Source organism: Lytechinus variegatus, chromosome 11 (genome assembly GCF_018143015.1).
Source record: "Lytechinus variegatus isolate NC3 chromosome 11, Lvar_3.0, whole genome shotgun sequence".
In the NCBI taxonomy this organism is placed as follows: Eukaryota; Metazoa; Echinodermata; class Echinoidea; order Temnopleuroida; family Toxopneustidae; genus Lytechinus; species Lytechinus variegatus.
In genome coordinates, this window is record NC_054750.1 from 5,628,772 (window position 1) to 5,644,269 (window position 15,498).

Sequence of the window (15,498 nt, forward strand, 5' to 3'; positions counted from 1 at the left end):
TAAGCACTTTCCTGATCATTCAAAGTCACATTATCTTGAATAAATACCTGGTGAAAGTTTAATGGCTTGAAATATATTGAGGCAACATTTTTTTTTTGTGTGTGGGTAGCTTCCCAAAGTATCTCTGATAAATGCGTGTCTTTCAGTTTTTCCATTTGATGTAATAGGATCCGAATTAGGATCTATATCAGCTTACATAAATGTTTCCATAAATCATCAGTTTTTATTTTTGTTATTTCATTGTAGATTAGCCAAGTATTATATGAGATTTCCCTCCGAGTATGTAAATGTGTTTGGTTCTGGAAAGCGATTCCATGTAGGGCCTACACTCTGAATTCCAAGGATTTAAAATAAATCCAGATTGGCTGTAAATAGTGACCAGCCGAATTTTGAATTTATTTTTAATCTTAAGGATTAACTTTTAAATCTCAAAAGATTTAAATTAACATCCTTTAGATTTATATTTAAATCAACAAGGTTTGAATCTAAATCTAATATTCAGCTGGTCACTACTCACAGCCGATCTTGATTTATTTTAAATCCTTGGAATTTAGAGAGTAATTTCTCTTTCATTTTTTCAATTCCTTTTTATTATCATGAGAGACTTATTGACATATATCACAATTCATAAATGAACTGTTCACCTCTTCAACTTTCTATCAAATGCAAATAATAACCATATGTTTAAATCATAATTTCTTTTCAACATCCAACTGCTATACTATTTGTTGCCACAGCAAACATAGATTGGCGCTTGCTGTTGGACTTTAAACCCATGACGACGGAATCAAAACCAAGATAAAGAATGGTATATGCTTGTTCAGACTACAACCTAACATTGTGTAACTAAATAGCTATACTACCTTTGAGCTGGTCTGAATGTACAAGTACAGGGAATAATGTTCCTGGTATCGCATTGCAATTTGCTCCACATTTTTGAAAGACTGCTAATGCATAAAGTCTTTTGTATAGCATATTTTTGCATAGGACTGTACATTACTTAGATGAGAGCTTTTCTCTTATGACCAAAAGTTCTAAATAAAGCAAAATAATTCCCTGAACTATATTATCATTGTATTACTAAAATACATTCCTTGTGTAGCTATACTCTTTTTCATCTGGTGTAAAAAACAAAGAAATCTCATAAATGTATGAAATATAGGGCACTTCAAGCTACATGTGAAAATTAAAGCAAAACTTAGTTCAGGTTCATTATCATACATTTTAATTGTCCCATATCAAAATCATTTCTGTTTAAAATTTTCCCATGTGATATCTTCCTCTAGATTTAAACTACAGTAAAATTGACATTAAAAAAAATCTGCTTGAATTGGCAGAACTGTACCCGCTTTGTTTCAAGGAGTTAATTATTTTGTGGATTTTTTTTTGCTTTATTTATTTAGGGAATTATTTTTAGTATTTTGTTACAAAATTAAATTTGAACCATCCAAACTAGTTTTCATCACCACTTTCAACCTTGGTCTGAATTCACTATTAAAACTTTTGCCTCTATATATCTCCTTCTTCTAAGCTAGCATTAAAATATCATGTATACTTTACATAATCATAAAGTTTATTCATTGCCTCTTGCCTGATTTATCCAAAAATACATCATGGTCATTGACCTATAGATGATCATTTAAGTACCTTGTCACAAGGTCCATGTGACAGACTTGTTACCCCAAATCTTGGTCATCAATCCTACAATTGATTTTATGCTTGATTGCAAGTAATTACCAATGCAATCATTAATGAACATCAGCACCGCAACTGATCATCTAATTTCATCTTTAGGGCCCAAGAAAGAATTTTTTTCCTCTGACAATTAGAATAGCTTAGAATTTAAAAGAAAACTCTTGAAATATTTTCAGTTTTCTCTAGTATGAACATGCTGATGATATGGCGTCGAGGAAACATAATCAAAGTGATTGTTACAATACTATTCAATTAGACTTTGGACTTGTGACGTTGGCTGTGCAAACACTCATTTTAACACAGCACAAATTTTGATTATAGACAGAATTGTCTTTTGTAAAGTCAGTGTTTTAGGAAATCAGAGTGAGTCGAAGGGTTGATTTCAAGAAAGAATTGTACTTATTGTACAAATGTCATGACCTTAATGTGAACTTTTAGATATTAAAAATGACCTTATTGAATATTGTATGTAATAGTAGTTACCAAAAGATGTTTCCTTTTAATGCATACAGATTGATAAATGTTAATAAAAACAAGACAGCATGTTCACTAGCTAATGTAATTATTTTCATAATTCAAAGTTACTTATAGCATGGACCTTGGGGCCATGCTGTAAATTAGTTTTATGTAATATTTCCATAAAAAGAATAAATTACATCAAAAGTTTAATTTTGGAAAGAGGATATTGACAAGTAGAAATGGAGGTGAAGTCTGATACTGGTTTAGAAAATGTTAAGTAATGAGATATAATTGCTAGAGAATGTTTGTCGAGTTAATGATAATTTGTGAAGCCTTTGGAAGTGCACTGAAAGTTTATGCGAGATAGTAAGAGAATAGATTAACCTTCTTCTCAATGAAGACTATGACAGAACGTGATAGGCTCCAGCCTTGGTACTGATTGTAAAACACTTGATAAAAGTTTAAAGGAAAAAACACCCTGATATTCAGGGCTTCTTTTTTTATTGGATAAATTGGGGGTAGAAGAGTTGAGCAAAAGTACAACATTGGTATGATTTGTGACTATGACTTTTAGTTTAAAATTTAACTCCAATCTGCTTTTCAATTTATTTTTAATGAAATATGTTCAATAGCAATGGTTATATTTTTGTAATATTTTCAGTGGAGAATTGCAATACAGAGCTGCCAGGTAGTACTGATATCCGGTATTTCATACTGAAATTTGAGAAGAATACTCCAGGTTTCATACAAAACATTGATTTCCAAAGTCTCCTTTTATGTGTTATTTTATTGTAATCAATAAAAAAAATACAGATTTCCTCATCAAAATACAGATTTTCAGCCTTTAGAATGCTGAAATGTTCTGCTAAAAGTTGGCAGCTCTGGCACTGATAAAATAATTTAGTTTTTTTTGTTGCAAATGACCCCTGCATGTTTTGTATTTTTTTCACACAATATTTACTGTGCAAAATAGAAATGGTGATTGTTTGGAAGGATCAGTACATAATCTACTTCATGTTTGAGAAATGACTTTCAATTCAGTTAAACCAAGAAATACAGAGACTTTACTTATACCAAATAAAATGATACTTCTGCATGGTTAGGACTGGTTAATTATAGTAACCCACATTGCTTAACAAATGTATTTTTTAGGGAAATGGGCTATCTTCATTCAAGTCATTGTTCTTGTGAAACTACTTTCAGGGGTAGGGGAAGGCGGGGTAAGTTGAGCATAGGGGCAAGTTGAGCCACCAGCCCCAGGCCAATAATGAATGAGTCAGACATTGTGGTGGTGTCATGTATTGATGACCCATAGCATAACCCCTAACCCCACCACATTGTTTTCAACTTTGAAACAAAAAGTAGTTTTTTAGAGGGAAAAATATGAATTTCAGCTAAAAAAGTAAAAAAGAGTGTGAAATAGATAAGTGCTTTATAAACACACACGTCTTTAAATATAATAAAGACATGATAACAACATTATTAGTCCAGGTATGGATCTTCATTCTTGTCATAGTCTTTTATATGATGGATGCATAATAAATGAGTGGATACAAAATTATCGCACGAAGTTCGGACTGGGGTAAGTTGAGCCAAACAGCATGGGGCAAGTTGAGCCATGGTAATTCCTATGGTAATGTATCTTAAAAACAAACAAACCATAAAAATCGATTGAAATGCTGGCTGAAAGGAGCAAATTTACATGACTGCTCTTTTCCTTTTAAAGAATGTTAGTATTTATAGAGAATTAGCAAGTGAAAAGACTTTAAACAAAAAATTGACATGCTGGTTCTCCCCTCATACATTTTGTACATAGTCTTTGTGGCTCAACTTACCCCAGAAGATGGCTCAAACTTACCCCATATATGGGGCAAGTTGAGCCATTTGACATCGTTTTTTTCAAAGGTCACGATGACTTTCAGTGTGGGGATAGAAAGTTATATATAGGTGGAAAATATTTCAGAAGAATTAAATTTCAAGGCAAGGTACTTATTTCGACAAGATTATTAATCATATCAATTCTAACATGCAAAAAGCAAAAACTGTCACAACTTACCCCGCCTTCCCCTATCTATTACACTCATCAGACATAGTCTGAGGAGTAATTGAGTCTTTATTATGACGTAGACCAGCCATGCATCAAAACTAAGTTGTCATTGTAAACTTCTGATCTGTCCCCCTCGACTGTTTGAATCCGTGACGTAGATTGTTGACACTACGCAAATACCATTGATGATACAGGAACATGATTAATTAAATACTGTAGGTTGTATTACAAACACCTACATCCTTTTATAGATGTTAATTCATTGAGCCTTGAAGAATACAACAGTAAAGTCACTATGGCGTTACACTGACTTGATATTTACCAAAATATTGAGTGAGTTTTATTGTTAACTTTTTTTCATAATTCTGTTTGGTAACCATGCTCACAAAGATTTAATCAAACACACATCGTCTTTCCAATCATTAATTTGCACTATGTAGGATGTGATAGGCAATAGAGTATATGCAGAGCAATGGAGTCTTGTTGGAATGCTCCATAGGGAGTGGAGAATGTGCATACATTGCGTGCAGGCAAGATAAATAAATGAAGACTGTTCATGTTTTTTGGTGTTTAAGATATTCCTTATGATGACTAGGGTAACAATATAATTATCTGTGAAGTGCTTACAGATGTTGCTCAGATGTATTGGGCATTTATTTATCTACTAGTATTTTGAAAATAATGTTTACTTTCTCCCTCTCTCTCTTGATCATCTCTCTTAAACATTTGTCATTATTACATGAACCCATTGAGCTGTATGCATGGGTTTATGGGAAATGTGTGCTATATAGTGAGATGAAATCGCGTTTGGTTTATTTTCAATTCTAATGCCAATTCGTCCAATTGCCAACTCGTCTACCACCATGAGTTCGTCCACTGTCCACATTGCAATTTTGTCCATTCACCATTTTGTCTAATAACCAGTTGGTCCAATAGCCATTTAGTCCATATACCATCTGGTCTAATTGGACTAAAGTGTTAATTGCATAAAATGAACGAAAATAAAATGGATATTGGAACCACTGGTTATGGGACGAAATGGTCATAGATGAACTGGTGATTAGACGACTTGATTATTGGACCAAATGGCTGTTAGATGAAAGGTTGATGGATGGAATGGCATTCGACTTAATGAAAGTAGACCATGCTGTGAGTGGACAAGTTGGCTATAGACTGACTGGCAATTCACTGTAGTATGCCTAGCAATTTAGTCTTAGAACGTGTTGGAATGCTCCCCAGGGAGTGAAGAAAGTGCATACATTGTGTGCAGGCAAACCAGATCATATTGTAGGGCCTACATTGTATTGCAATATCAAAATATTATCACTATATCTACACGGAATAATTGTCCTGGTATCACATCACAATATGCTCCACATTTGTTAACTTGGCGATGCATAAAATCATTTGTATAGCATATTTTTACATAGGACTGTACCGTACTGTACATTACTTAGTTGAGAGCTTTTCTCTTGTAACCAAAAATGCTATTCAAATTTGTAAAGCAAAATGATTCCCTGCTACATTCCCTGCTACAAGGTGTCTACAAAGTAGACACCTTGTGAAATATGAAAGTAAAATATGAAAACACATGAAAGCCTGCATGATGTCAAGAATCTTGCTTAATAATCTGCGGTAAAAATGATATAAATGAATTCAAAGGTACTTTACTTCCCTCATGAAATTAATCAAAACTCTGTAATGCCAACAAAGGGTAATCTGGCCCAAGCCTGTGTTTGATAAATAACATGTTGCCTTTCCCTCCTTATCGTAGGCGTAATGAGCTGAAACTTTGAGGGGGCGTATCAGGCAAAATTTATGAAAAGTTGTGTGCAAGTGAAGTGACATAATGTTAAAGAAATAATATCACTTTTCACTCTTCTCTTTATGCTTTTCTTTTTTTTTCTTGGTGATACAAAATGAGGGGGGGGGGATAAAAGCACCACCTCAACCCCCATCTGTATACCACTGCTCCTTATAAACAATCTTTGTAATCAAAATGGAATCTGACATTGCATTATTTCAACATATTTCTATTAAATCCCATTTGACTGTTTGAGAAAGTGAGATTAGAGATGTTAAGCATAATAAAACTTTTATTCACTAGATACTGTTTTGTTTTCAAATTATTTCTTGAGCAAACATTCTTTCTGAGGGCCAGTTTATTAACTATGAAAGTGAGATTGGGTGGTGTTATTTCTTTGCAAAAAAAAAAATGTATGCCCATTACACTTGTTGATACTGTTTTGATTTCTAAGTGTTTGTTGCTGAGTGATCAGGTTTATTTACCCATATTTAGCCTCCATATAGATCTCCCAGGTCAGTATGTGATACTAATGACCATGACAAGAATCGACTGTAATCAGCGTAATAGCTCTAATATGTTTATCAAGGGAAGGAAACGGCTTGTCAAAAAGTTGAGATTACACTGTTCTCCTGGTGATCGATAGAGGGAGCCATTCACGATTATGTAGTGGACCAGAGGCAACAGCACACTAATTATTTCTCCATACGCTTGTGTGTTAAAAATGAAAATTGATAAAATCACTAAAAATAAGTGTTAATAATGATACAATTCATACCTTTGTCATTAGAGATCATCAAATATCTTTCACTTTCTGAGAATATGCTGATATTTTCTTAAGCTTTCTTCCCGGTATGGGGTTTGAAACCCTGAATAGTCTGAAACTTAGCTGCAGCAACAGTGATGATAGGTATTCCAATAGACAACTGATAAAGTTCCCATAAAATACTAAAAGGATCAAATGATTCTAATTAACTCGACACATCTGAAGCAGTAATAGTCCCAATTCATGTTCATGTGATGAAAAGTTCTCAGATGTGCATCATTGATTTTATATGAATTTATTTCTATGAATAACATCATTTTAGGTATGGGTCAGGGGAAACTCTCTGATATAACCAGAACCTTTCAGTGGCGTGTGGCCCAGAGTCCCAGGGCCCTGTTGCATAACAGCTACCATTGATGGTATAACCTTGCTATTGATGGTAATTACCATGGAAACCTTGATCCAGATTTGTTTTTGAGCCTTTTTATCATGGAACTTGATGTTGATGGCAAAGTTATCATTAATTACATATTCTTTGGTCAAGACCATGCTAGTTTCCAGTTATTTACTTGGTTGAAAAATGTGTGTGTGTGTGAGAGAGAGAGTGTGTGTGTGAGAGTGAAAGAGAAGAAGGCAAGATGAGAGAGAAAAAGGAAGAGAGGAAGATAGAGAAATATACCAAAAGGAGAGGGGGTATAGTGGGGTAGTTTGAGTAAAAGAATTGCAGTTTCAATCAAATGATTTGTTATAGTTTATTTTACTGTTTTGGTAATTGTTGGTGCACTCTCCTTTTCATAATTAACAGTGGTGGTATATATATATATCAAGTAAAACATTCTGACTAAAATGTTCAACAATTAGATCAGATGTAATCTTAATCTTCACAAACTGACACCAAATATCTCTAAATGGTTAACTACAATGAGGTGGAACTTATATTTCCTGCTGCTCTGTCAAAATAATTGTACTCTTATTAGATTCTATTTCATCTGATCAAATTCATATCTCCTTTCTAGATCCTTAACACCATATGGATGTCATAATAGGTGGTTTCAGACCGCCTCGAAGTTCGCCAGTTTCAGGTATTCTCTGATCGGGAAATTTACCCCGATCAGAAAATACCAGGTATTTTGGTAATGTGAAAGCAAACTACGCGTAATCTCCCCGAAAGAAAATACCCGCTAAATAGTAGGTACTTGGCGAAATTACGAGAACTTTCGCGGGGATTTTTCCAAGGTCGCAGGTATTTTGGCGATGTGAAAGCAAATTACGGGAACTTTTAGCCCAGCGTGTCGTTGGTCGTCGTTGGGCGCGGGAGATGTGGGTGGCTGCTGGGCTAGTGATTTTGAATCTCGCGCCTTGCCTGCTTATCAGACCATACTGCGCATGCTCGTAACTTCAGGAACTTATCCCGAAGGGTATGTTTCAGGGCGGTGTGAATGCAGGAATAATTAACGGGTATTTTTCAGCCTAAAAAAGTTCTCGTAATTTAACGGGGATTCTTGTGATCAAGGCGGTTTGAAACCGCCTAATGACATGTTACTTAAAAGATATGAGATCAGCCACTCAGATAAACTTATGTTTCAAAGGTGGTGCACTATCACTTTTCCATGGGAGTTTTAAATGAAATGAATCATTCTCTAAATAGCTATCGAAATAAAGATTAAAACCAAACAAGACATTGCCTTTTTCATTGTTTTGCTTATCATATCTCAAATTTGGTGGAATCATGTTATGGTTTTTAAAGTTAGGGGAGTGCACGTTTTTAATTTGGTTTTGAATTACTATGGAGTGTATTTCAAAATTACACAATCATTCTCACGCAATGATTCAACTTGCACATATGTATTTGTGTATCTTTTTATCTTTTGATATTTACCTCACTTTAAGATAAGTATTATGAGTTTAGTGTTATGCAATATAGGCCTCAACTGTAAATGATAGAATCTTTGTCCTAATAGACCATCAATTTCATCTAACCTATTTTGTATTATTTACAAATATATAAATTTTAATGTTCCAAAGAATTCATTAAAAATCTTTTCATACTCATAAAAGTAATTATCAGAGTTAATTCAGCCATTGCTTTATAAAGGCTACCAACATTTCAAATAATATTCCTGTTATTACATGATTATTAGTTACATAATTTATGTAATATTTTTTTTCAATTCAGTTAACATTTATTTTATTCTGATTGACATTTGATTTTGTTACATTGATCACTGTGTTTGTCAACTGACACTTATTGTATTTATGTTTTCATCTCACTAAAACTTTATTATACATGTATTTAGCTGCAGATCTATTACTGTATTTCCAAATCATTAATGCACTGTCCTTGAATTTGCTTGTTATTTCATCTGAGGAGCGTGTTTATTCAGAGTGTTTTCGTTGTGGTATTATGTTTCTGTAGAGGCTCCTCTTTTTTCTTATATTTTGCATAATAACAAAGAAAATCTGACATGGATTTAACACAGGAAGGAGCATATTATATCGAAGAGAATACCGTCCAATGGGGGACACTGAAAGATAGTCTTGTGCCGGAAACTCTTTCCAGTTGGACCATCATGCCATCCCTAATTGCTTGAAATTCTTAAAATTAAGAAAATTTGAATATTTTAAAAATTTGTATTCTACCCACAACAGTTAATGAATTAAAAGGATGAAGAAGCAGAAATATATATTTCATAACAGATATTTTCTGGGAAATTACTCTAAACTTTGTCAGTCTTAATTGGAATTCAATATACTGATGGGTGCTTGTGTTTTGAATCAAGTGGAATTACCCATTTTGATTGAAGTTTGAATTGAAAGACTAATGGTATAGTGGATTAAATGAACCCCTTCCTTCCTGCGAGGTTCAAATTGGATATATGCCATGGGTTAACAAGAATTAGAGAGGGGCAGTGTAATAAAATGAAAAGAAATTAAGAAAATATGGATAGAATAGAAGAGAATAGATATGAATGAAGGGAAGGCAGAAAGGGAAATTAATGAAGGGATTTCTGAGTAAGGAAGGATAAGAAAGGTGGAAAAGAATCACATATTACAGAAGTGAAAAAATAATTGAATAAAGAAAGGGTATTACTTCAGAGTACAATGAAATTGAGTCAATTGTGAGGTGAAACACAAAGCTAACTGCTTCATTTAAAAAGTTGTATGGAAAGTTTAAAATATTTACTGAAACTTTTCAATACATCAAAGTGATGGTATAATTATCCACCCCACTTTTCCTCCCCATCTTCTTGCCTTCCCCTACTCTTGTGTGTATTCTTGTTGTTCCCATGCTCACTGTCTTCATCTTCCTTTCCCCCTGTCTCTTCTTCAATACTTCCCTTATTGTGCTAATTTTGCACTTATTTTCTTCTCATTTTCCTATTCCTCATCTTCCTTTATGTGGTTCCCTTCCTCCATTTTGTTGATATTTTTTACTTTAAAAAACGACAGCAGATTTGATCATGTAGACTGTCCTGTAGCTGAATGCTTTATCTTTTCAGGAACTCCTGCATCAAAAAGCTCTTTTATTTATGCAGGCTCCTTCATATTTCACTTTTATTTACTACAGGCCTGTGAAATCTCCGCTATTTTCATTTTTAAGACCGATTTCAATTTCCGCTTTTTTCCTGTGTTCCATTTCCTTTTTTTTAAGTAAAAATTCCACTATTCTATCCAAAACGGCTGGAAAACAAGTCTAGGTAAATGGATGAGAGCAGAATGTGTGTGTTGTGAATATACACGTTACGTGGCCTTGTATTTTGCCTTCGCGAAGTTCCGAATTTTCAGTATGTAACTCTATGAAACTGCTGCGGATCACACCGTGCACCGTTGCCGTTGTTGGCATACAAGCGCAAAGCAGCGGCTCAAATCACGATATTTTGCGACTGGTAAATACGTCTGTAAGGATGATGACGTCATCCAAGATGGCAACTTACGTTGACCAACGAAAGGATCGAAGATGACGATGTTTCGATAATCATTTCAAAGGAATTGGCGGTAACTGCGGTCTAAGGTACGATATTTCTGAATTTTTAACATTTTTCCGTAAATATGGATGTGATTTCTTTTTCACAATGTGACATTTTATGTACAAAAAAGATCGGAAAATCGGGTTTCCACTGTTAGATCTGACGTTACTGCTAAAATACGTCTGTATGTAGGGGCCTCCAAGCTCTTCAGTCTATGTATTGGTGAGTGAGCCAACGCAGTTAGCGGAACAACCAAAATACAGAGACTGAAGCTTTTGCCGAGCTTTTGGTCTAGAAATACACCGTGAATCGTGATGGGCGCAAATGCAGCGGCTTGGCGATAGGTAGGTAAATTTTTAGATTTTTCCGCTATTTTTTTGAAACCCCACTCACAGGCCTGTTACTTTAGGAGACCATTGTTATAATCTTCTGTATTCTGTGTGTAATTAAATGTATTTCTTGTATTGTGTTTTTAGATTTTGTTATATATTTTGTGAAGTATGAAAATCTTACTTTTGTTTCTCCAATTTGAACTTCCCTCTGTCAAGTAGCAATAGTCCTTGATTCAGATGTTTGTTTCTCCATCTTTAAATTTTCCACAGCTCTGGAGGTATGCAAGAGAAGGGTCCTGTCCATCAGTCTGCCATCTATACCAGAACATTTCTCAGAGTCGGAAAGGACCATCTACATGTCTTCACTTCTATCCTTTGATGCAGCATGTATGGTGAGTATAAATAAACAAAAAATGAAAAAAAAGAAAAAGTAAAGGTAAGATTGAAAATTATATACCGTGGCATTGTGGTCCATACTCAGTTCATGTACATTTCTATGAAAATTAACATACAAATAGGATTGTTCCAGTTGTATTGTGGTGTGATATCTTGATTAGGACTCAACAATAAACAAATAACAGTGAAACTCACAGACATTGCTAAAAATGATACCATTACTAGTAGATTTATGAAGGCATGAAGTATTGCACCTTAGTTTGGGGAAAGAAGTATTTGAAGTTATAAGCCAATATTTAAAAGCCTACCCTAGTGCTACTGTTCATGTCTGAAAAAAAAAACCAAATAGGCATATAATCTTTTAAAACCTATTATCTGGTATTGATATGTATATATCTGGTATTGATATGTATATTATCTTTTAACTTGTTAAAATTTAAGAATTGAATAAAGATAAACGAATACTTTCAGCAAGCAAGCATTTTAGTCAACAAAGTATTTCCACTGAAGTTTATCTTTTTATGATTTTCATCTATAATCATGCAGTATGCACAGTGGTTTGCTGCAATAAAATATTACTTGTAAATTGATTATGGACATCAAACAAGAAGACAGACTTTTTATTTCTATATTCACAGCTGTTAATCATTTGATCAAATACATTGCTTGACCATAAGCAGTTCATCACGGTCTGCCCCAAAGGAACATTAAAAGGCATCTTTGAAAAAATACAAACATTCTTAATTCAACACAGACAGATGTTAATCAGTCCTGCAAATGTTATTTTCATTTGTGAAATGTCTAGCGAGAACTTGACCGGAAATAAGGATTGGAATCATATTACAAGCAAGGTTATCGTGCATTGGGTAGAATATTCGTATTGCCCTAGAATGAATCCCTTGACTTTCAAGGCCATCTTCGCTCACGAGGAAAAGCTCTTAAAGAGATCCAGAGTTTCATTTTGGCAAGCTGCATCTTATCTTAGCTTCATGTTTTCTAAATCGTTCAGTCAATATCGGCTCGTCTGGATATTCAGAGTTTACTTCAAGGTTATTGGGTCACATGACTAGGAAAAGAACAACTTAGAAATTAATTAGTAGAAATAACTACACGTTCAATAACATAATGTTATTGGTGTAGACCCATGAAAAACTATGCAGTTTGCCCTTCTTATAAACCTATTTATATATATCATATTTAGAGTGTTATGATTGAAATACATTTGTTTAAGTATTTTTCAAATATATATGTTATTATCATTATCTCTCTCTGGTGTTCCAAGTGGCTTTATGATACGTCCTTTGTACAATATCATTCACTCATTGCCTGTCTTCCATACTGGAGTCTCCATGTGGGGAAGGGTAATAGAACACTCTGTTGTATGGAAATCATATGTTCATTTGATACTGGTCTAATTGCACTTTATATATTGATTAGCTATCTTTCTTCCATACTGGAGTCTCCATGTGGGGAAGGGTAATAGAACACTCTGTTGTATGGAAATCATATGTTCATTTGATACTGGTCTAATTGCACTTTATATATTGATTAGCTATCTTTCTTCCATACTGAAGTCTCCATGTGGGGAAGGGTAATAGAACACTCTGTTGTATGGAAATCATATGTTCATTTGATACTGGTCTAATTGCACTTTATATATTGATTAGCTATCTTTCTTCCATACTGGAGTCTCCATGTGGGGAAGGGTAATAGAACACTCTGTTGTATGGAAATCATATGTTCATTTGATACTGGTCTAATTGCACTTTATATATTGATTAGCTATCTTTCTTCCATACTGAAGTCTCCATGTGGGGAAGGGTAATAGAACAATCAAATGTTGATTTGCTACTGATCCAAATGCACTTTATATATATAAATCTGTTTAGTCTAATCTTACACATTCAAAGTTTCCTATGTCTGTAGGCAGCTTCTCTGAATGTCATTTGGTCTAACCGCCAATTAACCAATTAATTATTTGGTCTAATTTTTAATTGGCAAGGCCATTTTTGTGTCCTACAACTTGGTCTAATGCCTGAAAGATGTAATTAGAAAAAAAAGTGTTATTAAACCATCTGATCTTTGGACAAAATTACTATTTATATTTTTTGTATAATACTTTGCTATAAGACCATATTACAATTGGGCCCAATTTGATTAGCCATTGTATTGGATGGTCTTTCAAGCAGACAAAATTGGTTCTTGAACAAGTGTCTAAAAATCTAGCCTTTACCGTAGGATTTTAATCGTGGGGAAAACCAAGAGGTAAATATTACCCAATTATCCATACATTTTCAATATACAAGGAATTTTGCTTCAGCACATATAAATACCAATGCAGCAGAGTGGCATATTTAAAAAATGAATTAATATCTAAACATCCATCTATCCAGTTGCCATGGCAATCATTATCAGTTCAACTTATTTCAAGGTATTCACATCTCTCTCATGGTCTCTACGTAGTTACAAAATCCTCCACACACCATCCGTAAATCCCTGCCTAGTACGCTTGCTCATATTCTCTTGTCCGGGATTATTCTATCACTTGTACTATCTCAATTCCCACACCATGGCCGTATGTAATCTCTCCTTATCACATGTCATACCCATTAGGAGTAGTTATAAAACAAAATAATTTTTTCTTTCACTTTGTGAAGCTAGAATGGGGATGAATGAATATAATTTAGATATTTAGATTTATGTGGAAGAGCCGTGGTGTAGTGGTTCTGACTCTTGCCTTGTAAACAGAGGATCGTGTGTTCGAATCCCACCGTGGCCTAGCGTCCTTTGGCAAGGCGTTAATCCACACTTTGCCAATCTCGACCCAGGTGCTAAATGGGTACCCGGTAGGATGCGAAAGATATTGTATGTTTGATTTTGCCAGCGCCATAATGTGGCTGCGACGAATGCAAGGAATGCTCCCCAGGGAGTGGAAATCGTGCACTTTTCGTGCTTGATTGATATGAATCCAATGACCGGGGTAATAATTTGCAGTAATGCGCTTTGGGCCATTCTGGGAAGAGTTTTATAAAAATTGGCTATTATTATTATATTGCACATGCATAGCTCCAATCATATTTCTTTTGCAATTTGACTACGGACAGACACCTAGTGTAGAATAAAAATTTTGAAATGTGATATATGTGTTTGTCAATTGGCATTGTGTTAGCATGAACATGCAAAAGATATAAATAAGAAACGTTCTCCTAATAAATGTTCATATATCTTTATTGTTTTCTTTATTTGGAAATTTATATTATCATGATTGAAAGAGACCAACGAGCTAAGATTCTGCCCCCCACTTTGGATGAGAAGATAAAAATTTAATCACCAACTAAAATATTTTTTATTAAATATTACCTTTCACAGAAAAATTGTTTTAAAGCTTCATATGTGTATTAACAATATTTCTTAAGAAAAAAATCAATATCTTTTTCCAGTAACAATTAAGTTGACATTGTAGATGCCTCTTATCATTATATTTTAGCATAATTATTTGATTTATAAAGCGTTATGCTTAAGTATGATTTATTAAGTAGATTTTTTTTTCAAATTGTGATATACTAAATAATCAAATGTGAAAAAAAGATTAATTAAATCCATCCTTTTTTTAAATTGATTTCTTTTTTTTGCAATGGTTCCTGTAATAAGAATAGGTACTATATTGGATATACTATGTGGTCTGGGGCCCGTTGCAGAAAGAGTTGCAATCAAACGCAACTAAAAAAATCTTGCGCAAATTGATTTCGGCCAATGAAGCACCCGCATTTGGTACTTGCGTTTGATATTTTGACTTGCGTTTAAACACAAATCTTTCTGCAACAGCCCCCTGTACTTGTTAATTTGTTCTTTGATGCAAATATCTAACCAACTTATGACCTAAGAAAAGTTTTTTAGTGAGCTAATGACTAAAACTAGTCGTCAGAAAATATGAAGCTAGTTTTATTTTAGCTGCACCACTGATGGACGGGACTTGAGGGTGAATAACACCCTTAATCCAAGGGATATTGATCGCATCCACGATATCAAAC

General features: G+C 34.1%; 1 protein-coding gene across 1 annotated transcript in view; it reads left to right on the plus strand.

Moving 5' to 3' along the window:
• Positions 1-11,505, plus strand: part of LOC121424177 — a 36,123-nt gene extending 24,618 nt beyond the window's left edge. Inside the window, exon 4 of the mRNA XM_041619787.1 lies at positions 11,342-11,505. Within this exon, the coding sequence (XP_041475721.1) occupies positions 11,342-11,505 (164 nt within the window). The remainder of the gene's footprint in view (positions 1-11,341) is intronic.
• Positions 11,506-15,498: the final 3,993 nt, after the last annotated feature.